This window comes from Phyllopteryx taeniolatus, chromosome 4, assembly GCF_024500385.1.
Source record: "Phyllopteryx taeniolatus isolate TA_2022b chromosome 4, UOR_Ptae_1.2, whole genome shotgun sequence".
Lineage (NCBI taxonomy): Eukaryota > Metazoa > Chordata > Actinopteri > Syngnathiformes > Syngnathidae > Phyllopteryx > Phyllopteryx taeniolatus.
Genome location: NC_084505.1, coordinates 30,207,851 through 30,235,342, shown reverse-complemented (window position 1 = coordinate 30,235,342; position 27,492 = coordinate 30,207,851). Strand labels below are relative to the sequence as shown.

At 42.0% G+C, this 27,492-nt stretch overlaps 3 protein-coding genes across 9 annotated transcripts; 2 read left to right on the top strand and 1 right to left on the bottom strand.

Annotated features, from left to right (window-relative positions):
- Positions 1 to 1,916: 1,916 nt before the first annotated feature.
- Positions 1,917 to 8,455, bottom strand: LOC133477136 (transcription elongation factor 1 homolog). Its single transcript, XM_061771539.1, has 4 exons — positions 8,303 to 8,455; positions 7,892 to 8,030; positions 7,742 to 7,812; positions 1,917 to 3,546 (listed from the first exon to the last, which is right to left on the bottom strand). The coding sequence occupies exons 1-4, from the start codon at positions 8,409 to 8,411 to the stop codon at positions 3,482 to 3,484; spliced, it is 384 nt and encodes a 127-aa protein (XP_061627523.1). The 5' UTR covers positions 8,412 to 8,455; the 3' UTR covers positions 1,917 to 3,481.
- pld6 (phospholipase D family, member 6) lies at positions 8,372 to 17,689 on the top strand. Of its 5 annotated transcripts, none has more exons than XM_061771530.1 (5): positions 8,372 to 8,491; positions 9,978 to 10,158; positions 11,290 to 11,519; positions 16,392 to 16,722; positions 16,903 to 17,689. In XM_061771530.1, the coding sequence occupies exons 1-4, from the start codon at positions 8,428 to 8,430 to the stop codon at positions 16,712 to 16,714; spliced, it is 798 nt and encodes a 265-aa protein (XP_061627514.1). In that variant the 5' UTR covers positions 8,372 to 8,427; the 3' UTR covers positions 16,715 to 16,722; positions 16,903 to 17,689. The 5 variants fall into 5 exon arrangements, with proteins under 5 accessions (XP_061627514.1, XP_061627517.1, XP_061627513.1 ...); XM_061771533.1 differs by having other exon boundaries at positions 9,975 to 10,158; positions 16,464 to 16,722; XM_061771529.1 differs by having other exon boundaries at positions 9,975 to 10,158.
- A 761-nt stretch (positions 17,690 to 18,450) lies between these two features.
- Positions 18,451 to 27,338, top strand: LOC133477135 (GTP-binding protein Rab-3D-like). Of its 3 annotated transcripts, none has more exons than XM_061771537.1 (5): positions 18,451 to 18,606; positions 21,152 to 21,474; positions 25,519 to 25,637; positions 25,711 to 25,835; positions 26,643 to 27,338. In XM_061771537.1, the coding sequence occupies exons 2-5, from the start codon at positions 21,241 to 21,243 to the stop codon at positions 26,828 to 26,830; spliced, it is 666 nt and encodes a 221-aa protein (XP_061627521.1). In that variant the 5' UTR covers positions 18,451 to 18,606; positions 21,152 to 21,240; the 3' UTR covers positions 26,831 to 27,338. The 3 variants fall into 3 exon arrangements, with proteins under 3 accessions (XP_061627521.1, XP_061627520.1, XP_061627522.1); XM_061771536.1 differs by having other exon boundaries at positions 18,453 to 18,606; positions 21,241 to 21,474; XM_061771538.1 differs by lacking the exon at positions 18,451 to 18,606 and adding an exon at positions 18,632 to 18,754 and having other exon boundaries at positions 21,241 to 21,474.
- Positions 27,339 to 27,492: the final 154 nt, after the last annotated feature.

Below are 27,492 nucleotides of genomic sequence, written 5' to 3'. Positions count from 1 at the left end.
GATATAAACGAGCGGCAGTTTTGTTTTGTTGTTGTTTTTGCGCTGCGCTATCAGCAATATATTAGCATCTGTGCGCGTGATAAATGACGCTCATATCACTTAATGTCGCATGAGTTTTAACCACCGCGTGAGCACGACGAGCATTTCGTCGCAGCAGAATGCAATTAAGGATTTTAATGAGAATCTCCACACTGGTGTTGTGTAAACTTGTTGATTGGGCAGAGCTGTGGGCGCACTTTTGTTTGGATTTGTCCGTGTGTGTGTGTGTGTGCGCGCGCGCTAAGCAACAAAATGACTATTGTGAGCACAGCTCCAGGTGCCTAGCAACCACGTCGCTGTTTCCTTGGCAACAGTTGCCTCGCAGTCACTGTGTGGGTGATTGGCAGACTTGACAACGTACATGTACTGACCCCTGACCCCACGTGCTGAATAAAAGAGGATAAAGAGCAATAGAGGGAGGGGCAAGGGCAGGCGCGCGCACACACATTCACACACACACACGGGAGAGGCCAAGTGATAATCACTCTCCATTGTAATCGTCCTCCAGCATTTTTCATAAGGTGTCGTCAATAGCGCTCCAGCTGGGCTCTGTCATCAAACACAACACACACACACACGACCACTCCATGTCTCATTTATTGTCACAGGCTACTTGTGTTACCGTATGTGTACTGCGGTCATGAATGGGAAAACGTGAAGGGAGTAGACGACGGTTTTGGATTTTGAATTTGTAGTGCCGTTAATTACAATATGTTCTGGGCTCGGTGACTGGGTTGTCTGTTTTCTCCATTAAATCAGCAGTTTGGCGTGAAAAAACAAAGATCATCTGTGCAATTCTTCAGGAGGCTACTATTTTCATTTGTACACATTTCTATTTCTTCTGTTGGTGAAGCAGCTCCTTCATCGGGCAAAAGAAGCATAGTGACTTAAACCTGGAGTATGTAACAATTGTTTTGTCCTTTTCAGCCAAGCCACTACTAGAGGAGATGAAACAATGCTGATTAAGTATATCTGCTCCGCTAACATCGTGCTGTATTTTCAGTATTTGCTTTTTTTTTTGTATATTTAGTGAATGCCCAATTCACTGAAAAAATCTGAATGGGTTTCGGCTCTCGTGGTGGATATGGTTCGATTCGCACGACGCAAGCACTATTCATTTGCAGTCTGGATACGGAGGAGTAAGTCTCAGTCTCCAATAACATCACAACTGTTGCTAGATTAGTTGATAGTTGCCTTTTTATATTAATAAAAAAAAAATTTAAAGTCACTGCAGGGTTCGTAAAGTCCCCATATAGAGCAAAAAAAAACCTCCGTTACTAAGTTGGCAACATTGAGTAACCACGTCCTAGCTCCGCCCCAGTCGTCATGGGAACAAAAGCCGCACTTGGTATTGTGATGAGACAGAACCCCCCCCGCAAAACAAAGTGATTTGAACCAGACTGTGAGAAGTGAATGTTCAGTGTGCTGCAGTTCTTTGTCCGTCATATACCAGAGACCTTTTAATAAGCAAACCAAAATGTATAGCACATTTCATACATAAGGTAACTCAATGTGCTTTACATTATTAATATAAATAATAAGACACCTAAGAACTGTTTAAAAAAACTAAACTGCACGTCTCCTTTAATGTTATTTTTTTCAAAGTAAACAAAAAAAAAAAAAGTCCTGTACTATGAAAAAATATTTCAGGGTTTTCTTCTTTGGGCTTTTAATAACAACAGCCTGAGGAAAAACCTATTCATTTCAAATTTTAACACCTGAAATTATTTAAATACTTTACAAATATTTGCATATTGCCTGTTGATAGCTGTTCAATGTTCCTTTTATATTTTCCCATCCTAAGCTCTGGACCAAAACTGCAGTCTTTACTACATTTCAATTTAAAATACAACAAAACTAGAGAGAAAACATCCACCACCTGTTTGTAATGTTTATTCTTATTGCTTCCATTTTGACAATCATCCAGGTCATAGCAACTACAGTCAAGTTTTTATTTTTTTTTTGCACACCATGTGTTCAGTTGCATAGAAAACCAACACACACACACATTAAATAAAATCACAGTGTATTGTACATATTTAGTGATTATGTGTAACCTTTTTAGCAACCAAAAGAACCTGAATGATTTGATTTCCCAGTGAGATGACCTGATGCTGTGTCACCATTACGAAGACGACGAGAGCAGCGGCTCGTTATTTACTGGACATGATGCTTGACCACAGTAAAATATTGGAATGATGAAATTTTGTGACATCATAAGCACAGACTGCAGAATTTCAAACTCCTTCACTGCCATTGATGAGTTTTGACGTTAACTGGGAGTACTGGCAGTGAATGAGTTTTTAAGTAAATTAAAAAATCTTTAACAATATATAATGTTTTTCCGTTTGGTATACACTCATTGGCCACTGCATTAGGTCTGCCTGCATAATAAGATCCAGTACTGTAAAAAACAAACAAAACACTTAAAACAGGGGTGTCAAACTCATTTTTGTCATGTGCCACATTCTAGTTATTATTCCACTGAGTGCTGCTATGACTGCGAACCAAATAAATGTATGATTGTCTCATGATATAACATATACCGGTACACACCAAATTGATAAGATAACTAGTTTTGAAATCAGAAGCCAGTTTAAAAAAAACAACAACAACAGTTCAACATTTATTCAATTCATTCTAAAAGGTTGCTTGGTCACAAAAAAATGACTGCATTATCTCAATATTATTAAAAGTGAAGACAATTTGCAATTTTGGTATTTTACCAAATTACTAAGTAAACACGTTTTGCTTTCGCAGGCCACATAAAATGATGTGTAGGGCCGCATCTGGCCCCCGGGCCTTGAGTTTGACAACTGTGCCTTAAAATAATTATAATACCAATTGTTTTTTTTTTTTTGGGGGGGGGGGGGGGGGGTAAGTAAGTCATAAAAGTAGTCATTATTTTCTTTTCTTTTTTTAATGTTTCTGACTGTAGTTTTCAGTCATGTGGAAGTGCCCCCATGCACAATTGAGCGTGTTGCATGAATCCAACTTGAATGCGACTTTAAGAACGCGGGAGGAAGCCGGAGGGGAGCATGTGAGATCTGAACCCCCCCCCCCCCGAGGCAGAAATGCTAACCACTAAATCACCGTGCTGCTTAATATTGTCACCCACGTGACGTGGCGAAATTGGAATTTCCTATTGCATGTCAGATGGCGCAGGTGTTCCTAATAAAGTGGCCAGCGACTGTAGCTTCGGTCTGGATTCGCAAGTGTACACACAGCCAGATCATTCAGCATGGGATTTTTGCAGGCATTTTTAATAAATTTGCACTGTTAAAGTAAAGCCAAAAACATTTTAAAATAGAAGCAGGGAGGGAAAAAAAGTAAAATATACATTTGAAAGTTTGACTGGCAGTCGCGCTCACTATGGGTGCACACACACACACAAAAGTGGAAAATGCCAGCCATTATTTATAGTCTCGCTCCACCTCCGGGGCTACTGATTGGCCGATTCACAAGCGTCTATCCAATCACTGTACACGTCCACTGGCTCCGACAGATCTGGAGAGGGAAGGGTTAAGGAGACTTTGTTGCGTGACATCATTTTGTGTCAGAAATGAGATGAACTTTGGAAATCAATAAATAAACCGTGACAAAGCGCATCGGGCTGTTTTTAAGAGGGTGATCAATTATCACAAAGTGGATATAGATCGGAAAGATCAATTACTCATCAAAGCGTTCTACCAAAAGGTATTATTCTTTTGGACAAACCAACAAAGGTTAAAAGTCGTAATATAACAAAGACGTGTATTATTATGAAAACATTTCATGTTTTTTTTATATTGAAAAAATTATGAATAGTCATCATTTTAAGAGGGAACAAATTATAATATTCCAAGCAATACATCATAATCGCATAAGGATTTGTTTGGGAATTTTAGGAGATTTAAATTAAGATATGAGACTAAGATTATAATATTACGAGAATGGTCATATGCTATAAAACAAAATCTTAACACTTTTACAAGAATAAAGTAGTAGAAGTAGTGAGTTATGAGAGCAAATTCAGAATATTAGAAGTTTGAAAGCATCATTTCTAACAAAGTCATTTTATAAAATGAAGTGGCAATTTTAAGTAAACCGTAATAGAATAAATGTACTTGTAATTTTATGAGGAAGTCTTATATTGCATCACAAATGTGATATGAGAATATGGTGAAACATACAAATAAAATGTTATAAAATTTAATAATAAAATTTGACAAAAGTTGTAATGTTTTGTGAATAGCTGCAAAGCTACGACAGACGTCTTCTTTTGTTTTATAAAAGTAGTATAAAAATCAAACCTTAAAATTTGATGCTTAATGTCAGACAAAATATTTAAAATGGAAAGTTTTAACTGTCATTAAGATAATGTGATAATGAGCAGAAAAAAAAGGTGTAATTTAAAATAAAAAGGTCACATCACGAGAAGAAAGTCATAACATTACAAGAAGAATTTTTACGAGAATAATTCTCAGTGTACGGGTGCAAAAAAAAAAGAACATTTTATAAATTAAAGCAGTGAATGAATGAAGTCATAATTTTTGAGAGCGGTTAATGTAATGCTCACAAAAGCGCTGACATGAGCTCATCACAGGGCCCACTTTGGCTTTTTCCCAACAAGTGTTCTTGTTGTCATCCTCAATAAATGTCTTTCTGTTCTCATGAAAACACTCATTAATAACTTCTGTGTTTTAAGACCTTTGTTTGCATTCTGCGCAAGAATTCCGCACACAAATGCCTTCCTCCAGCCTTCTGTCAGCCGCGACACTTCGCGTAACTCGCCCGCCGCCGACCACGCCGATAACCTCCGACGCTACATCGGCTGTCTGAGCACGTAGGAGGCAGGCGCCAAATCCTCAATTAGGATTGGTACAAAGACCAAAAAGCGCACGGAGTCATGATGTGCCAATAAATCAGCGGTTAAACGGCCGGGGCAAGAAGATTATGCTGAAAGCTTCCAGTAAATGGACACTGTGGTAAAGCTAATGGAAGTGTCTCAAGCTCATCGTTAAGAAACATAACAGGACAGACCACGCGTGCGTATTCTTATGGAGCACAGTCCTCGACGAAATGTTTCACGGTCCTTCCAACGCTGCTTCCCGTTAGCGTAAAACTGCTGTGAGACAATTTGTCACCGTGCGTTACAGTGACTCGCCTCTTCGCCAGCCATTCTCGGTTCACGACGGCGTTCCGTTTGGAAGTGTGTCAGAGCACTTCCAGGACTGGTGTCACATATCATATACATATTGGGAACGTGTGCGTGGCCTGCAGATGAACTCCAGCACAACTTCTAACACAGCCGTATACACGTTCGCCAACAAACAAGCGCCACTATACTGACCGACATGAAAATATTGTAGCATAGTAGGCCTAAAGTGTTAATTAAAACCAAGGCCGGTTTTATTCCTAAAATGTACACCTAATATTTAATGTATATTCTATTTTCGATCAAAATCATCAATTAATTTAATAATCAAGTCAGCCACGACGTAATCGGAAGGGCTACGGCTAACCGGCTTTAGCAACGGAGTCCGAAAGTTGAAGCATTTCACCAACAATACTAAAGAAGAATAAAATGCAAAACCTGCGAGACTGAACTTGCCTTTCATGGCAGCATGACAGCGCATCTAAAGAGGAAGCACATTGTGGTTAATTCAATTTCTGACGAAGAGGGACAATCATCTCGCTGAGCTAATTGGCTAGTTAGCTGCTAATATTTATGGCCTCACGAACCCCAACTCTCATGCAGCTATTTCCTTAGTGCAGGGGTGTCAAACTCAAATTCACGGTGGGACAAAATCACGGGCCAAACTCAATATTTAATAGGCTTTACACGATCAACATTTTTGGGGCCGATTACCGATCAGCGAGTTGAAAAAAAAAAAAAACGATAACTGATCACCGATCCGATTATAAGATGGAAGAGTGTGTCTATTTAAATGACCTGTTCATTTACTGTATATACTTGTGTACTTAATTGCTCAAAAAAATATATTATTTTTTCATCCATTTATGCCAGTGAGGCATAGTGACAGACAGAACAAATTCATGGTCTTCTATTAGATGGCAGGAAGTAAATACAGTCATTAATGTATCCACGTTTTGTGACATTTTTGTTTGTTGGTGTGCCGTGAGATTTTTCAATTGTAAAATATGTGCCTTGGCTCCATAAAGGTTGGAAATCACTGCTCTCGTCAGATCGTGTATTCTAATCGGTCAGGTCAAACCAACATTACAACGTGACAGAAATAATGGGTGCTAACTTACTGTAATTAAATTACTTTATTTTTAATTCAATTACTTCACCCACATCGAAACCTTCGAGCATGATTCGACAGAACGGCGGCATGTTTACGTCCAACCGTTCGTGCTAGCAGTAGCTTGCTAGGCTACATAACGTTTTTGTTGCCTGCTTGCGAGCCGCATCGTATTCAAAGTACGTGAACATACCTGAAGCAAGCCTTGAACGAACGTCCTCTCTTGTCCTGAGCAGCGGTGACCCCCAACACACGTTTTTCCCCATTTTATCCTTATAATACAAAGTCGGCGCGCTCCACTCTTGTTGTCGTCCCCACGGTAACGAGTGTATCCGGTCGCATTTGAGTTGATAAACCTGTATGATCGTAAAAAAACGGGATGCGGTGGTATCGGAATACAAGATTTTATTGCAGTAGTCCGATGCCGACGCGGAGTAAATGTCTTTTGCGGAGCCGATCAATGACGTCATTGATCGCCTCGGCGAGTTATTAAAGCCGATCAGCATAAAATGCTAAATATCGGCCGATACCAATCAGCCGTGAAAAGTCTAATATTTAATGAAAAATCACTGCGATGTGCAAGTTTATCATATGACAACAAACTTAAATTTTGCATAAACACTGAATCTGGAATAAACAAACATTAATACTATAAACATGAGAAATCAAATTTGCGATAAAAGAGATCAGTGGTATTTGTTTGATGTTTTGTATTTAAATAGATAACATGAATTCTTCTGTCTCTCCATCTTCTATTTATCTTTCTCCAACTACCTTACTTTTTTATGCAAGTCTTTTTTCAAAGGCCAAGAACAAAACAACCCAAAAAAAATGAGGATGTCCTTCAATAAAAATCCAAACTTCAAACTATTAACAGTCCCTGCCTAGGAGTTGATAAAGGGCCTTAAAAAAACAACAACGATTCAATGATGTTATATTCTTTGTTACAGCCACGTTGCTCCGCACCCGACAAACAGGTCTGTCTTTTAATTCGTGAAAAAAAAAAAGTTAACCGTTTTCCATCTTTCGTTTGGCCATTTTGGGAAGGGGAAGTGTAAATTTGCTCGATGAGACTCGTAGCATATTTGCTAACCACTGCAACAGAAAGAGAAGAGGCGCTCACCAGTCTAGACTGATGGGCCAACACACTAGCAAAGCATTCTGGGATTTGGAATATTAGTGGCGCATGTGCTATGTACTGGCGGGCCAGCTCTAATACACATTTGATATGGTCTTGCGGGCCAAATATAATTACATCGTGGGCCAAATTTGGCTCCCGGGCCTGAGTTTGACATTGGTGCACGAATGTTTCCGTTTCAAGCCGAGCTTATCCTCACGATTTATACCTCCAACATGGCCGACAAACAAATATCGATCACGATCGGAAGCCATTGATTAATACGTAAGCATAGGTCTTTGTGAGAGACTAAATCACATAGCATGAAGAAGGATACAAGTAATAGGCGTCTGGAACTCCTCCAAACAGACTGTACAAGATATTATTCCAGTATTTCTCGTTCTCTCCCTTGAAATGGGTAGAAAGAAACGTTAGCATCAACTAGTAAATGAAAGGAACGTTAAACATTTTTTTAAAACACATTTACATTTTGACGTCACATGACTTCTCGTGGTTGCAGAAGGGGCAGGTAAACTGAGTGGCCAGATCCCCGGTCATCTTCTTCTTAGGTGGGGGTTTCCGTTTGGACTTGCGGCGACCCATCCCTCCAAAAAAATGTTCTGTGGCTGTTATAAAACACACAGGATCAATCGGAACAATGAGGGACTGGAACAAAACACTTTGCCGTTGCGCTATCGATGCCTCCAAACTCTCTGCTAAGTCAACAAGCTAACATTAGCATGTTTGTTACTCATTCCCCGTAGAACAATTACGGCTAATAAATGGCACACAAGTTACGATTGCGACCTAATCGTCGATTAGGATTCCATAAATCACATCTGTGTATAGCACAGCGATTTTAAACAACATACGGAGATTAAAGTTTGCTCTTGTTTACCTTTGCTAGCGACACGTTGCGTTACGGCGGAAACTAACTTCCGCAAGACCCGGCATTGGCAGCGTTTGCGGTTAAATGATTGGACGAGGTCGAGTCGCTTCAGGACCATTCATTGGCTCGTACACATGTCCGTCACGCAACTAGCAGTGACGCGATGGTGTTGCCGCGTGATGACGTCAGCAGCTACAGGTTTGCCAAATTACACTAACGCTGAGGTTTAAACGATATCGTTGTTCATAAGCGGACCCTGACGCTTTATCGACATAATTTACGTGTTGAAAAATAAATATTATTTATTACTTTTATAATACGCTCGCTCAAGTCACGAACAAAGGTGAGCCGAATCTCACGAGTGGTTCAAGTTGACACACTTAGCTAAAACAGGTTAAAGCAAGCGCTAATGGCCAATTAACTCACTGGGAAATTCTCGAATTGTATTATGTGCTCAATGTGATCCTAGCTTGAGAGCCAGTAGTTGTGAAGAAACTCGAATATGTAAGAATTAATCGTCAATAATTCGTTTAACTTATTTATGAAGTCTGTGAAACGTGACCAAAGCTTATAGAAACATCTCTTCACGGTATACTGAGACATAAGGTTGTAGGCCTACTGGAAAAAACAAAACCATTGCATTATTTATTTTTTTAATAGTAATTTTGCCCTCAAGTGTTGATGCCTGGAGGAAAAAAAAACAACACACACACACACCGAACTTCAAAAATGTGAGGCGGATTCATTTTAATAAAAAAATAATAACCCTTATTTTCAAATGTTATTTTTACTTTATTACATTTTAATATATTTAAGTAAATTATTTAATAAAATAAATAAATTGTAAAATTGTTTTAGAGCAATATTTTTGTGATTACAATATCCATCCATCCATTTTCTGAGCCGCTTCTCCTCACTAGGGTCGTGGGCGTGCTGGAGCCTATCCCAGCTATCATCGGGCAGGAGGCGGGGTACACCCTGAAGTGGTTGCCAGCCATACAAACTAACAACCATTCGCACGCACAGTCACACCTACGGGCAATTTAGAGTCTTCAATTAATGCATGTTTTTGGGATGTGGGAGGAAACCGGAGTGCCCGGGGAAAACCCACGCAGGCACGGGGAGAACATGCAAACTCCACACAGGCGGGGCCGGGGATTGAACCCGGGTCCTCAGAACTGTGAGGCTGACGCTCTAACCAGTCGGCCGCCGTAATTACAATAGATAATGAATTAACCAATTAATTAGACAAATGATACCAAAATAACAAATACAGTTTAGTGAACCAATGTTGGTAAAAAATTAATGCAGCAAATCTAACGGGACTCTTGATCTTGTAAATGCTTGGTGGGCCAGTTTAAAGAACCATACTTTTCCCACCTCTGCCTTGAACGCCACCACACACGTGAGCTTTACAGATGCCACGTCTGCTATGCTGGTGCTGTGCGTGGTGGTAAACACCACTACTGCGACACATGGTGTTTTTAATCATAGTAAAGGTAAAAACAGTCCCCGAGTGGCACCATTTTTTCCTGCAGGGAAAAAAAAGGGAGATAACTGCTTAGACATTCGGTATTCATTCAAGTGAACAACACACCTGCCGATTAATTGCTGGCATGCTGCCTATCCGCGTGGAGGCCATTTTCATAAGTACAGTAATGTGAGCATTGTGTTGTCACAGCAGGGATGTCGGTGATGTGGACAGTGAAGGTGGTAGGCCTGGGAGCTGTGGCTTTCTCCCTCAGTGTGGAGCTGCTGTGGAGGCTCCTGCGTCACCTCAGACCACCGACAGTTCTGAACGAGGTCCTTTTCTTTCCCTCCAACGTGGCCTGCATGGAACACATCTTTTCTCCTGCTTCCCCCCAGTGAGTACCTGATTGTGTTGAGCATCATGAAGCTGCTGTGATTCAACAGCAAAACAGTGAGAGAGGAGCTCTGTGTTCGGTGGTGCTTTTGCGTTTTAATAAACACGTTTGCGGCACAAGTATGTCTTTTCAGCCGGCACAACGTCCTTGAAGAGTAGAAGTGCCGACAGGCAAATGTTAGAAAGAAATCTGTCATCCGCTGAGTCTTGAAACTGTTTGGCCTGCTCCGCGTGACAGCACCTTACATGGATGTAACCTTGGTTGCTGCATTCTTAACATTGCAATGTCACAGCTTTTGTGCAGTATTAGCTACAGCAAGAGTGGGAACCCTACAACCCGTGGGCCTCGTCCTGTATGTGCGGGGATAGCATTTGATCCTGCCATGATCCAAATGAAAGAATAAACAAAACCTCAGAGAAAATGTTCTAAAAACAAGAATAAAGAGACTGCTGAAACTAATGCCACGCAAACAATTATATGCTTTCATATTTTTATTGAAAAGAACATGAACATTCACAGGGAAGGGAGGAAAAAGTAAGGGAACCCTTGGATTTAACTTGTTGACCCTCCTTTGGCAGCAATAACCTCAACCAAACGTTTCCTGTAGTTGAAAATCAGATGTGCACAACTATCAGGATGAATTTTAAACCTTTCCTCTTGACAAAACTGATGTCTGGTGTGGGTAGCTCTCTTGAGGTCATGCCCACAGCCTCTGTTGGATTGAGGTCAGTACTTTATATATAAACTTGTGTAAAGCTGGGAAGGTTACAAAAGTATCCCTAAAAGTCTTGATGTTCATCAGTCCATTTAGACAAATTGTCTATAAATGTAGAAGGTTCCGCACTGTCGCTTGTCTTCCAAGGAGTGGCCGTCCTGTAAAGGTGGCTGCAAGAGCACAGCGCAGAATGCTTAATGAGGTCAAAAAAAAGAGAACCCGAGAATGTGAGCTGAAGACTTACAGAAACCACGAACTAGTAACTGAAAATCGGGTAGATCCAAACGAGGACCTTAATATCATTTAAATAAAATCCCAACAAACTGAGGATCATCTAGATAAAATGACTAGGAGCTGAAGATCATGTAGGAAAAAAATAATAACAAGGAACAGTTTCTATTTTTGTTTACTTTCAGCTCCTGTTGCTGCCCATTGCCTCACGGTGTACAAACATCCTTCACTCGTCTTCTGCGCTTCATCCTGTCAGCTACATCGTCTCTGGACTTGTGTTTGTTTTCTTTTTCCAATATGGACCTGAGCAGGGCTGTTCTGCACCTGTACAGAAAGAAGGTAGCTGTCAGAGTCCTGGTTGACGAGCAATACTCAGTCATCTCTGGCTCCCAGGTCGGTGCGCTCCGCAAGGCGGGTAAGTGAACCCTGCGTGGAATTACTAGTCGTGAATTTTCAAAATCACTTAGTTATTGCGTCAGAACTGCTCTCTGGATGGAGAAATGTTTATTTGTCCAACAAAAAGGACCAAAGTGACCTGAAGTAACGAAATCCCATTCAAAGTCTGTTGAATTAAACATACAGCAACTCCTCCCATCTAAGACTTCTACAAGTGTTGTCGCAAACAAATTATTTGATAATCAGATCTTTATCCTTTTTCAGCTGTGTACACTACTGTAAATTAGACATGTTTTTGAGTAAGTCAACCAAAACATTGACAGTGTGTCACAAACACAAAAGAACCCCCTGAGATTTCATATATTTTTGATTAAAAACTCTTTGAGGTACATACATTATGTACAGTCGAACCTCAAAAGTAGAACAGTCTGTTCTGACACCCTTGGTTGCCTTCCAAGTTGTTCGAAATGTACTTTTAATAATTTCTATTGTAATTTATAAATTTACAATTTAACATATTTTCTCATGGGAAATGATGCAAAGTGAATGAATTGCCATCTCTATAAGTGATAACGCAATAGAATCTCTATGGGCGCTTCCTTTATGGGTGTATGTTTAAATTAGCCAGCGGGGGCTTAATGCAAGGTAAGCAAGGCTGCATTGAATTTTGTTGGATGCAGAGATTACAGATAAGCGGTGAAGGTGTGGGGCGGGTATCTGTGTTGTTGTTGTATCTATGCGTTTCCGAACCTCTATTGAGCCAAGACACCCAACATCTCACAGCTCGCCACCAAGCAAAAATGTCACAGAAACTATGAATATTGAAATCATGATGAGCCCGTCTCAATGTACTCACAAATTAACTTACTTAGTATGAAATCTGGGCCTGTTTAATTGAACACGAAGTTTATTTACTCGCCATGATTTAAAGAACTAAATCCCAGTTTATTTTAAAGCAAATATACATTGTATGTGCCAGCACTAGTCAAAACACGTTACTCGGATTAATATTGCGCTCTTGGAATAAGCATTACGAATCCAGATCAGCTCACAACTCGGTAAGTACAAGATGATGATGATGACGCCGACGGTCATGGTTTATCCTGTAGCGTTTGTACAAACTGTATAATGAAATGAAATATGTAGCTTGTCGTTTCTGAATATTTACTGTCAGTATTTTTTTATTTTTTTTGAGTAAATAAATGGGGCAGGAATTGGCAAACAAGCCACACGCTTCTGAATTTAAGAATGAATAACGGCACACAATTCTTTCATTGTCTATGTCTGTAAAATGCTTCATTGTCAATACGTCTCCTTTAAGTCATTGTACGGACAACCCGGCGTCTGCTTGTGTATGCAGTTAACCGTTGTATTAAGCTTAAGCTGTCTCGTGTCTCATATGAGTTCGCGCATGATGATTGTTTGAAGTGCAAACTGTAGGATTTTTGGACTGTTCAAGTTTGGAGGTTCCACTGTTTTAAATAAATGAAATGAAATCAAGCACTCGGCGGAGTGATTTCGCAGAGCTATTGGCAGAGTCTACCGGAAATATGACTCAGGTCCTTCTCAATGGAAGGTGCACAGCCCGTTCTTGGACTCGCGGCATCAATGCCAAGAAGTCTCTCCTCGGTGTTTCCTCAGTGGTGAATGGAGGCATGACGGCATCCGTCTGACCTAATGGACTCTCGCAACTGCGAAGGGCTTTGTGTGCCTCGTCTCCCGCTCGCTAGCTCCCTTTCTCTTTCAGCCTTCCATATTTGCGAAATTGCCGCTGCAGAGTATGGTTAAGTAAGGATTAAGTAAGTAAGAAATTGGCAACGCGGACGGCGCTTTTCATTAGGCCAAGTGTTTGTGAGTGAGTGTGTTGTTGAGCACTTCAATCCAGCCGTCGTGTCTTGTCTTTGTCCTGCACGCTGCTTATAAAGCTGAATCAGTGGCACGAGCCCATGTGCTGCTAAGCATCAATACATTTCTGCTCTCCCATTAACCTTTCAGAATCAAGTTATCAGTCCTTCTTTCCATTTTTCATTGGCAAACTAAACTCAAAGAATGAAAAATGGACTGATTATTTTATTTGCTTTTTAATGGCACAAAAATAAAAGATGACCGATCTTTAATCACTCAATTTTAGACTCATGTTGAAAATACAAAATGGGAAAAAAGGGCCACAGGACTGAATTTGATTTTAGTATTTAATTGGTTGTGTTTACGTGACCTGGAGGTTTTGTAACAAGCATTAATAACACTACATTAGCTTGTTAGTAACGGAATGACAAGGACTTTTTGTGCTCATCTCACTATGCTCACAATTTGACTGACTTGGTGTGAAAATTGGACATGCTTAATTCGACCACCAAGTTTCTATACCTGCTGGAAGCCGTGACTCATTCATTCTGTTGTATGAATGTGGATACGTGGCTTCATTGTGCTTTATCTAATGGAAGAGTATTTAATGGTCATGCCTGTCACTATTTATCGCTGGCACTCCTGATGATCTCTCAAGGCACACGAGTGGACTGTGCCCGGTTGGGCATCAGTTTCAGGCTGAAGTACTTTTAAGCGACTGACACATTTAAAGTGGGGGGGGGGGGGGGGGGGGGGAGAAATATGATTGGATAATATTTTTACAGCAGGTTCTGTGAAGGTGAAAGTTGGTTTCAAGGTACAATTGAGAGGGGATATTTAAAGGACCTCTTCAGGGTTAAGTAGCAGCTTGTTGAGACAAGAGCCTGCTGCATTTCCAATGTTATCTTAAATTTGGATGAATCATACCTGAAAGTCATTCAACATTTGTGGGAGAAAGGAACAGTGGAAACAAAAAAGGTATACCAGAAACATTCATGCGCGCACATCAATCTACACATGAACATCAATCATTCAAGCAGCCCATATGTAATAGTCGCTTGCCGATATACACCGCAGTAAATGCAGTATAATCACAATGACGCGCCATAACTCCCTCGCGCGCGCTCACTCGCCTTTTACTGAATCGGCCTGAGCCGAGCCGAGCTGCAGTTGGCCTTCGTCCAGCATCATAAATAGTTGTATTTCAGCCTCTCTTAGTCCAGACAAGTGAGCCAACCACATTTACCATCTCACAACACACATGCAGCCAGACTCGCTGGAGACGCCCTGCGAGACAGCATTTTACCTGATTGCTTTTCACGCAGTGCACTCTCGTGGTGATATTTTATGCTTTTTATAAGGCCGTATGGTTCGTTTTTCTTTTTTTACATTTTCTGGGAGATGTTGAGCACGATGCAAGCTGTGTAATCCCTTACTGAACAAGCTTGTGTCGATCTGTCCCGTAATACCAGTTTATTCGTCAAGAGGCGATGCTCAGTCACAAAAGGGGATAATGTCCTTTTTTTTTTTTTTAATACAAAGAGATCCCACTAAAACGCAGCGTCTGAGCATTAACACTAGATCTGGTATTCATCAACGTGCTTGTTATACAAGTTTCAAAAACAATTTGAAATGTGGACTTGTCGGACCACAGAACACTTTTCCACTTTGCGTCAGTCCATCTTAGATGAGCTCGGGCCCAGAGAAGCCGGCGGCGTTTCTGGGTGTTGTTGATAAATGGCATTCGCTTTGCATAGTAGAGTTTCAAGTTGCACTCACGGGTGTAGCGCCGAACTATATTTACTGACATTGGTTTTCTGAAGTGTTCCTGAGCCCACGTGGTGATATCCTTTCCACATCGATGTCGGTTTTTGATGCAGTGAGGGATCGAAGGTCACGGGCATTCAATGTTGGTTTTCGGCCTTGCTGCTTACATGCAGTGATTTCTCCAGTTTCTCTGAACCTTTTGATGAGACTATGGAGCGTAGATGATGACATCCCGAAATTCCTTGCAATTGTACGTTGAGGAACATTGTCCTTAAACTGTTGGACTATTTTCTCACGCACTTGTTCACAAAGAGGGGAACCTCGCCCCATCTTTGCTTGTGAATGACTGAGCAATTCGGGGAAGCTCCTTTTCTACCCAATCATGGCACCCACCTGTTCCCAATGAGCCTGTTCACCTGTGGGATGTTCCAAACAGGTGTTTGATGAGCATGCCTCAACTTTCGCAGTCTTTTTTGCCACCTGTCCCAGCTTTTTTGGAACGTGTTGCAGCCATAAAATTCTAAGTTAATGATTATTTGCTAAAAACAATCAAGTTTATCAGTTTGAACATGAAATGTCTTGTCTTTGCACTGTATTCAATTAAATATAGGTCGCACATGATTTGCAAATCATTGTATTCTGTTTTTATTTATGTTTAACACAACCTCCCAACTTCATTGAAATTGGGGTTGTACAATATTAGATGGGAGAGAGTTTGTCGGCCCCTTTAGGGTCCCCGATGGTAGGAAAGGTACCAAAAGAAAAACTGTACTTTCATTAGCAAAAACATCTTCAAGCATGACAATCCACTGTCTCAAAGAAATTCAAGCAGAAATATATATATGGATATAAGAATTGTGAAGCTGCTATCAAATCAGGGGTCCTATAGGCCAAAAATGTAAATAATGTTCTTGATTGAAATAGGTTTTGATTTCAGCAAATACGACCTCCCAATGCTGCAAATTCACTAAATGACTCTTTTCAGTTCTTTAAAACATGTCAGATGTTGTGAAACACTGTTGTGGGTAATAATTTTCAACACTGTATTTTAAGTTTGTATTTTATTTTATTTTTTCAACAAAATGTTTTCATTGGAGCTTTGTTTGAAAACATTTGAATTCTGACTTCAAAATCGTGCCAACTGCAAAATATCAATTGCATCATAATTTGGAACGCAGTATTGTACTCCAAATCAGTTGTGTGTGTGTGTGTGGAAGGATCAATATCTCCATTCCACTTTCTATTTCAACTTTGTTCACCCTGATTGTTTCCACAACAGGCCGGTTCATCCATAATGCAGTGAAGTGGCGTCATCCCTCACTCTCTCCCTGCTCCTCCTCCTCCTCCGCAGGGATCTGCGTGCGCAACGTGGGCCTCTATGTGCACATGCATCACAAGTTCGCCCTGGTGGACGGCCGGCGCCTCATCACAGGCTCGCTCAACTGGACGCTGGCGGCGGTGCAGTGCAACGCCGAGAACATCCTCGTCACCGAGGAGCCGCGTCTGGTCCGGCCCTTCGTCGGGGAGTTCCGGAGGTTATGGGCGGACAATGACCCGTGTCAGAATGGACCCTCGTGCGACCGAAATGTGGCCCGCAACTGATTACCATGGTGTGATATGCATACAAAGCCCTCCTTGTCACTTTTGAATTTTGAAAGACTTGCGTTGAACTTTAAAGTAGTTCAAGTGCACACTGACATTTAGCGTGAACGTTCAGAGACGAGCGTTTTCGTTTCATTTCTCGTCCATGGTATTAATAACATGCTACTTTCCCCATGTTTTGTTTCCAGCTTGCGGCACACGAGATTGGCAGGAGAGCAGTGACGTCACGGCACCGCGTCCGCACAGCTTGCAGCTCGCTCACAGCCCGTGGGGGGCGTATTTGCGTGGTATAGGCAACTTGCTACGATGTGCTGTGATGTCGACCAGCATTAGACACTCAACAAAATGAAACTTTTGGCTTCACTTCACATTCTCGATGCTATAGGTTCATACATTTCTTTTAATATATTTTTTTAGGTCAGCCTAATAACCTTTAAATTACCCCCCAAAACTTTTACAAAAATATATTTTTAATGTTATGTAAAGTTAGATTAATCATTGGTGATTACTTGCGGATGACAACGAGAATTAAGTGAAGTCAAAGCTTCACTTTTTGGGGGGGAAACAAGGTATTTTGTGTCAGTGTATTTTCTTATACTGTTTCCTAAACCTCAATCCTCCAAGATGCGATGGAAGATAAGCGTTATAGAAAATGGACAGATAGAGCCTCGCTCCTTGTTTTCTTTTACAAAATTGCCATTTCTGTGGGAATATATACCGTTTCAGGCACTACAAGTCCAAGATTTGTTTTTCTTGTGCATTTGAGCTCACTGGCAGTTATTTTTGTGTAGTTCTTCGTCACACAAAAAAAAAAACTTGGGTTGCTTTTGTGTTGTAACAGCTGCTTTTTTGAGAGAATTGTTGTTGGGATCATTTAGACTCGTGTTATTGAGACGGTGACTGTTTATGTTTGTGTTTTATGAGCAGTCTCAGTGCTAATTAAAAACCAAATTGTTTTTCAGCATGTCAACTACATCCTCTGCTCCACAGCTGTCGAGTTGTTGTTGTTATTATTTTTTTCCCCTCCCCAAAGCTTTTCCATCTCCATTTAGATTCCCAATAATGTCTCACAGCAGCAATACCCTGCAAAGCAGTGTTACCTGCACTCAACAATACAGTGCGTTGAACATGATCTGCTTCGGGACTACTTGCTCCAGTCTTTTGACATCTTCGCTCGAGTTATGTGTCCTAAATGACAATGTCAAACATGAGGAATCAGCTGCCGCGTTACGTAAGGGACCGACTGAAACAAGCGGATCATGAGTTTAAATGCGCAAAGTGATGCGTGAACTGCAGTTCGCGCATAAAGCGGTTTGGGTGCTGCAAGGGTGGAGGACGGGGCCGGAAAGATGTGCGAGTCCACTTTCACAATAAAGACCGGGCAATTGACGTGTTGGCAGAAACAGCGCAGATCTGTTCATAGAGGAATCGAGGATTTTTTTTTTAGATACATTATATTCAGACTAAAAATAAAACAGACATCAAATTGTGTAAAACGAGAAAAACAATAGTACAGCAAGCAACATTTCACATTACTCACTGAAAGATTACTTTTAGACATTTGTGGGTAGAACTATTAAAACACTTCTCGATTTGAAGTCATCACATTAAAACACAGAATGATGTGAGTCCACAAATCCATAATTGTTTCAAATGACGCTTGCAAACATTTCTCGCGTTTTACAGCCATTTCTTCCCATTTTAAGTGGCGCTCTTACTGCGAAAGACAAGACCGGAAGCGCTCCGTCTCCACGAGCGCGGACTTGACCGCGTCGGAAAGTGGACGTCCCCGTGGCGGCGAGCACATGCACGGATCCGGGAGCGGCGCACACTCATCCCGGCCATCTGGAGGCGGAGGACGACGCGGGACGGAGGGCGACAACGCAGCCAAGGTACCGACGGCGTGCTATCAATTCAAACAAAACATAACAAAGCAGGACAAAGACTTTGTACTTAACTCATATCACAATGCGCTTGTGGATAATTGAATTAATCGTCAACAAGTGTCATGTCCCCATGTGACCTGCAGTCTTGTCACAAGTAGGTGTGCACGCGCGCACGCACACACACACACACACACACACACACTTCAAAGCACATGTCAACATATCATCTTAACTATGGAAGGCAAACTCAAGGCCCGCGGGCCATACCTGGCCCTCCACATCGTTATGTGTGGCCCGTGAAGACTTTGCCACAAATGTTCCTTGACTTCTGTTCAAAACTAGCCATCGTAGTCCTAATAACCAAACCCAGGAGCAATTATGTGGAATGTTTAGATGATTATTCGGGTTTCCACACAGAACAGATAAGAGGTAAAGAAGCGGAACTGCCAAACAGCCAGTCTGTAAACAAACACAGGCTGCCAGTAAAAAAATAAAATAAAATAAATCTAGCACAATACAAACGTAACTTCCATTGGAATTTAAACCGGGCTCTTCTGGTGGAGTTAAAGCAATAAAAAACTGCCCTATTAAATGTTTTTATAGCATAACCATTCGCACTTTAAAAACTATTCCTGTTGCACTTGTCTGTATCCATCATTCTCTAAAAGGAAGGCAAACCATTCATGTTGTACTTTCCTAAAATAAAGGATTTTAAGATGCTGCTCTTTTATTTAAAATGTCATCAAATCTGTTCCCGTTTACGCAAAACATGAGTGAAGGTTTTTTTTTTTTTTTTTCTATTTAGTTTCCTGACTGTACCCAATGCAAACCAAACCCGGCGGGAACTTAAAACCAACGTACACACCGAACTGTGATGTTTGGCGTTCCGTTCCGCCCCTAACGATGATACATTTCCGTAGTTTCGCCATTGTGACCGGCTCCATGAGGGCAAGTAGAACTACGACGTGACCTGCGATGAAAACAGGTTTCACACCCCTGATCTAAATCCTCGACATTTTCTGTTTCAACCCACCGCTTTGTACGACTCAAAGGTGTGTCGCAACGAGCGTGAGTGTTTGTTTTGCTGAGCCAGTCCGTCTTTATGTCGGTGGGAGCGGTAATGCTGATCAGGTCCCCAGAGAGGAAGGTGGGCGGACGTGAGGATGAATGCGTGCTTCAGCATCCCGACGATGCCGGGAGACGGTGAACGGCCGAAGATGACCGAGTGGGTGATGATGGATGCGACGCGCAGGGCTCAGCATCGACCGGCGCCAGAAATTTGGAGGCCGCGTTCGTTGAGAAATGACCAACGGGAGTCTCGGGTGACGGGGGTGGGCGGGACACGGGCCGGCCCGTGATTCATGGCCGTGCTGTGACGAGCCGAGGTGGAGTGCTTTTAAAGCAACACTCCCATTTAGCATTTACTCAGCTATTACCCAGGGGATGGATTTGTGACGGCTAAGCGTTAAGTTGAATTCCAGAGCGGCTGAGATCCTTTCCCGTGACATCACGGGGCCTTTTCACGCTCCCCCCTGGCCGGGATCACAGTTCCCAAGCACAAAGTGACTCAAATCAAACATCATAGTTGTTCTGTTTAGGTCATTCTTTCCAACAGATAACGTATCAACCGGAGGAATTTGTGGATTTGTATTATTCTTACAGATTCAGTGTCGAGATTGGCACTTTTGATATGGAGCAAGTTAAGGACCACTGCTTTACTAGATATGTCTGAAACGATCAACACATGCACCAGAAATGGTCACGAGTAGAGTGATTTGTAAACAGGCAATTTTGTACAAAAAGCAAACATCAGCTCCCAGCATGGCAATGAGCCCAACTCCACAAATGAATGACTTCGCCAGAAGAGAAGTACAAATTTGGGGCAAGATCCAGCCAGAACCCAGACCTAAATCCAACTGAAAATCAGGTGGGGTGGCCTGAAACGGGCTGCACACAAGAGACACCCTCATGCTGACAAATTCTTTCCCAAAATAACCACATGCTGTGATTATAGCAAACAAAGTATTAGTTTTTGAGGTGTTTGCAACTTTGCAACTAGCTTATACTTTTTTAAATACATATTTTTGTCAAATATATTTGTAAAAATATATTTTTACTTTGTTCCTCTATTTATTCCAGTGAGGCATAGTGACAGACATAACAAATGAATGCTCTTCTATGAGATGGCGGCATGTTTACGTCCAACCGTTCGTGCTAGCAGTAGCTTGCTAGGCTACATAAAATTTTTGTTGCCTGCTTGCGAGCCGTATCGTATTCAAAGTACGTGAACATACCTCAAGCAAGCCTGGAACGAACGTCCTCTCCTGTCCTGAGCCGATCAGCATAAAATGCTAATTATCGGCCGATGCCGATAAAATCGGTGTAAAGTCTAATAATAACCAAATAACATGAGATAAATGATCATTTTCCAAATGTCTCCCAAGGACATGATGACCCAGTAGAGTTCTGAGTCAAACGGGAGGAGGACAAGTAACTCCTTTCTTTGCAAACACAGCTTGTGATAACATGTTTGTACTTCCAATTGCTACAGGCCACGCCACACATCCTTCAGCCGTATCCTGATGAAGGTTGTTGCTTTGCCTGACGAGCGCCTTTCCTCTCGGTCTCCTCATTTGACAGATGGCGTCAGGCAAAGATTCGGGTCCGGGCCGAGAGGAGAGGGACGCGGCCGACCAGAACTTCGACTACATGTTCAAGCTGCTGATCATCGGCAACAGCAGCGTGGGGAAGACGTCCTTACTGTTCCGCTACACGGACGACTCGTTCACCTCGGCCTTTGTCAGCACGGTGGGCATCGACTTTAAAGTCAAGACCATCTACAGGAACGACAAGCGCATCAAGCTACAGATCTGGGTGAGGCATAGCAGCATATACTGTAATTATGTTCATGCTTGAGTTCTGATTCTGAGAAGCCTTGCAAAGTAGGGAGGAAGAAAAGCCCATTCCTGAAAAGTTTGATCACTACCATTGCTAAAATGCCCAATACGCCCATGATTGTCTTTTGGCTGACCGAGAGAAGTTTGCTGTGCGTAGGCGCCAACAACAAAAGGCTGGCAGACAGTGTTTCCTTGCACATTCCAGTCTAATAAATGTACTCAAAAAGGTGCTGAGTGTGAAAACCCAATGTGCTACCTCAAGCAGCAAACAAAGAGCGAGGGAAGACTTTGTAATTCGACACCAACAAGCGATATAGAAAGAGGGCAATAGAAGCAAACAGTACGAACCAGAAAGAAAAAGCCCGAAAGAAACACCCAATGATATTAATACGCACGGCCACCAAGGTAATAAACACTGGGAACTAGTGATAGTCATGATGACAATCCATACATTTGTCAATTTTCTACATAAAAGTAAGTTATAAATGATACTATAACAACCGCTCCGTACTGTTAATACAGTCACTTATGTTTTATGTTTTGTAAATTTAATGCTGTTATTTTTGTGGCCCGGGAAAGCTACTTGGGTTGCTCAAATGGCTGCGCACAGAACACTTAAAGTGTTATTTATGAATGTTTACTGATCTTTACACTTGCTAATCTTTGTGTTCACACCCCTGGAGCTTTACTGAAGTTATGATCGCTCTATGAATATTTAAAAGAAGCCCGAAGTAACATACTGGGGTGTTCACGGCGCGCAAGAGCTCCCCGATGCACCGTGAAGACGCACTTTGGCAATTCGGTCCGTTGGCACTGGAACACAATGAATATACAATATTACAAAAGACAAACTATGGTGGGTTTAGCGGCACGGTGGCCGACTGGTTCGAGCGTCAGCCTCACAGTTCCGAGGACCCGGGTTCAATCCCCGTCCCCGCCTGTGTGGAGTTTGCATGTTCTCCCCGTGGCTGCGTGGGTTTTCTCCGGGCACTCCGATTTCCTCCCACATCCCAAAAACATGCATGAATTGGAGACTCTAAATTGCCCGTAGGCATGACTGTGAGTGCGAATGGTTGTTTGTTCCTATGTGCCCTGCGATTGGCTGGCAACCAGTTCAGGGTGTACCCCGCCTCCTGCCCGATGACAGCTGGGATAGGCTTCAGCACGCCCGCGACCCTAGTGTGGAGAAGCGGCTCAGAAAATGGATGGATGGATGGATGGATGGTGGGTTTAAGGATATAAAAGCAAAGTTAAAAGGAAAACATAAACAGATGCATAATGCAGAGTTTACTGAACTTTAACACATTTGTTTGAAAAAGATTTCAATAAACGCTATTTTATATATATATATATATACTTCCCAAAGTATTATGACTTTTAATGACTTACTTCTGCTAATATTTGTTGTAGTATTTCTTTCTTTTCAGTGTGGCCACTCATCAGCCATTCAAGAAAATTTTCCAAAAAGTCTCCCAACAAAAATAAGACATCAAGATTTGTTTTGGGAAAGATGAATGATTAGCCTCCAGGAGAGGTGCCATTTTGAAAAGATTTGGATCAATTCAAGCCAATAATATGTGGTGCAGAGTTCATCTTGTTTCTACTGTGTAGTAGATAAAATAAATAACACCACAGGGAAAACAGCTTTGACAGAAAATAAATCAACAAAATTGTTAGGGGGGAAAGAAAAAAGTATAGCCTCTTAAATGTCATTGCTGTAAATTGACTTGAGCCAATAAAAACTGAGGTTAAAAGGTTCTAGCGTGCAGCCCGGAGGCTCGGAGACCGTTGTCGCGCACTTTCCCTCCCCTCAGCCTGGTTCGGCCTCCGCCCGGCTGCTGTGCGTGTAGCACAGAGTCATTTCTCACACGGCAGCGCGTTAACGCCGGTTGATGTTTAACACGCTCCCCAGACAGTAGACTTCATGAAATATGCATGACGTTGAGCGGGCGGGGGCCAACCGTGCTTACGATGCAGCGCGACACCCACCAAGACAAGACTCGACTCACTCGCAGCACTCCTGCGAGATGAAAGCAATACATCCTCTTGCTTCCCCCCCCCCCCTGCCCATTGTTGGAATGTATTCTGCAAGTAAGCATTCTGAGCACATCAGGAACAATGATCAAATTCCGTTACAATGGCTTCCACGGGACCACTGAAACCACTCATATTTTGTTACATTCTGCACTGCAACATTTGCATTACGTTTCATAATGGAACCGCATATTAAATTCATCTGTTTAAGTCTGCTGTGCCTCCACATTAAGTGTTATATGATGATTCAAGTTCCCCAACAGACGACACATAAAGAAGACAAACAGGACGACTTCACGACTTATTGTTGTGACTCGGAACAAAAAAAAAGCAGACTGCGTATCCTGGTGCGTTTTGGGTGGTGCAACACTTGCTCCTGCTTGGAGGGATTTACTTGTGTCCAAAGTCAATCATTCACTTTTCCTTGTGGGGATCGTGCAGTCTACCATGTCAGTTTTTACTTTGCCTGCCAACATCCTTGTGTGAACTGCTATAATTTAGCTACTTGAGGGGGTCAAAATATTTGTAGTACAGTACCGAGAACTAAAACCACAATTATAAATGTACTTGTTATATTAATGTAACAATCATGTAGTGTCTATCCATCCATTTATTTAGCACTTCAGTTAGGTCGCGGGTGAGCTGTAGCCTAACCTAGCCGACTTTGGGCAAGAGGCGGGGTACACCCAGGACACGTTGACAAACAACATCCCCCCCCACCGTATTCATGACTACGGACAATTTAGTTTTCAATGAAGCTGACTCTCATGTGTTTGGAATGCGGCGGCAAAAGTCATTGAAAACCCACACAAGCCCGAACAGGTCGAACATGCAAACTCGTACTCCACACAGGATGGTCAGACCTGAGATTCAAACCCAGAACTGTGATGCAACCCCTCCTCCGCCGTCCTTAAAATACAAGCCTCAAAATCAAGGATTTTCATACAGACAATAGCATCTTTGTCCTCTAATCACTTAACTGTATACTTTTGTGATCTGTCATATTGGCACCTTTCCTCTTGTGCTAGCATTAGAGTATAAATATACATTCAACTTCACAACTTTAGCCACCTATCCCTGGAGCAAATACATAAATACAATAATGACTTACTACTACTTTAAAGTACTTCGATGCCCTCAATTCTCTATTGATTTTACTATTCATTTCACAAGTTTGTGGGTGCCTCCTAAGTGCATTCTCAGGGTTTGTGTCCCTATCAATATGCAATATTCATCCATCCACTTTCTACCGCTTATCCGAGGTCGGGTCGCGGGGGGAGTAGCTTTAGCAGGGACGCCCAGACTTCCCTCTCCCCAGCGACTGAAGTCGACCATCGGGGAAAAAAAATGAATAAATACATTAAAAGTGACTGCGCACCGCACATCAACCAATGCACTGCAACGTAAATACTGCGACCGGGTATGTCGGGTTTTGAGGCTCCACATACAATTTACTACAGGTATTATTTTATTATTGAACCACAAAAACATGGCGGGATTGTTAAGGACAAAGCAGATGACCACAAAGAAGAGGAATTTAGCAAGAATAAGGAGAGTATGGATATATTGAGAAGCCTCATTCACTGACTGCACCTGTGTATTTCGGCATCAGAGACTCTACACGCTTTGCTTTCTAGCCAATGGTACAGATGACATGTTATATAGTATTAGAGTATTATAAGATGCAAAATATATCCTGTACAAACTGAGTTGGTACAAGTTTAAGCTTCTAACCCGTGTTTTCGGAATCGCATAAAAATGGATTTCGCATAACACCGATACAAGACAATGCACATGATGTGCAGGTATTATTTTTGTACACTTTAGGTCGCCATCCTCACATTGTTCACTGCTGCCCTGTTGAGTGATGTGGGAGTCAGCGAATGAGAGTGTAGATGGTAGCACTATAGAAAATGGATGGCTGGAAGTTACTTGGATGTTCTTCCATTTCTACTACTGTTCCAATAAGGCGCCTTTGTGTTTCCAGGACACAGCGGGTCAGGAGCGCTACCGCACCATTACCACAGCTTACTACAGAGGAGCGATGGGCTTCCTCCTCATATATGACATCACAAGCCAGGAGTCCTTCGTGGCAGTACAAGACTGGTAATCATTTCCTAGTTCAAATGGGGCCGAGGCCATTGCGGCAGGAACCCAACCGTTTATTTTGGTTTCCCAGGGGAACGCAAATCAAGACATACTCGTGGGACAACGCCCAGGTGGTGCTGGTTGGTAATAAGTTGGACTTGGAGGAAGACAGGCAGGTCACCACTGAAGATGCTCAGAGACTTGCTACAGAGCTAGGTCAGTGCAGAAAAAGAAATGGGAAAATTTCTCACATAGTCTCTGACGACCTTTGCAGCTTAGTAACAGTGTCATTTTGTGGCCAACTTATGGTCACAGAGGCTTTTTTGTTTGTTTGTTTTTGTCTTGCAATCAACTAGATGTGTGAAAACAGAAATTCTTCGAAATGCTAACAGCTATTATGTTAACAGCTAGCATGCTAGTAACATTATGCATCATGTTGAGTGGCCAGGTACTATTTCAAAACCCCAGTAAGACTCGATAAAAGGCTAACAGATGGTATGCTAACATATATTGCAAGATGGCAACTTCTGTGAAGAAAACACCAGGACACACTTATAAGTAATATACATCATATCCAGTCGGCGCGTACTATTTCAAAAGCCTCAGGATACTAATAAAATGCTAAATGTTAGCCGTTAGAAAGATAGTAGCTTAAGTAAAGATGACACTGCAGATCAAAAAGGATTATACATGATGTACTAGTCACCTGAACAAAGAAAGCGGTAAGTCAAACGCATATGATTTATACGCCATGCCTCGTAGTCATGAACTCTTTCAAAATCCAACTTGGACTGATAGAATGCTAACATGCTAACAGCTGGTATGCTAACATTCATGATGATGATGATGATGATGATACAAGACGGCAAGTTCTGTAAAGAAAGCACAAGGGCGGCCCTCGGAGGATTGTACGTTACAGTATGTCTAGTAGTCGAGTACTGTTTCAAAATCCCAATGAGACTGGCTAAAATGTTAACGCGCTATCATTTTGTATTTTCTTTTACGCTCTTCCGCCCTTCGTAGGCTTCCAGTTCTTCGAGGCCAGCGCCAAAGAATGCATCAACGTCAAGCAGGTTTTTGACAAGCTGGTGGACGTCATTTGCGACAAGCTGAACGAGAGCGTCAACACTGACGCCTCCCCGTCGGCCAATCACAAGGGAGCCGGACTGAAGGACACGCCCCGCGGCATCCAGGGCGGCTGTGCATGCTGATGGCGACCACGCACGCACACACGCAGGCATACACAATAGTGTGCTTGTCGACCCATCCTTCCTCAGTCGGGCCTGATTTAAACGTGACTGTTACACTGCAACGCCAAAGACCTACTCTGAGAACATGTGCCTTTGACCTTGCTACTTTATTATTTGTCACCTTTGTGTGTGTGTGTGTGTGTGTGTGTGTGTGTGTGTGTGGGGAGCAGGCACCTGTTGCAGGCAAACACTTGGAACAAACCTGAGCAGTGAGGATCACAGTACTGTACTTGTGTCATGCTTCCCCCTTGTGGCTGCGTTAGGAAGTTGCATAACTGTGATGTTAAGGTACTTGGGGCGCCATTGCTGATGATGTAATTGTTTAAATGTTTTGTTTTTCTACAATCATTTGGCAAGACTTTCTTTTGCCATGTTTTTTTTTTTTTTTTTCAAAATTGGGGAATTTAAAGGGTGCTTCGCAGCATGTCTGATGCTATATTTTGGAATAAAATAATATCTGATTGCAAAATGTATTATTTTTTTTCCAACATTATAGTAGTATTTAATACCAAACCGCTTTTGGGATTACACAACTGGGTTCCCAACTATCCTTTCTTGTTTAATAATTAATTATAGAGACATATTAACGTTATTGCAGTATATTGTGGTGTATCTTGTACGTA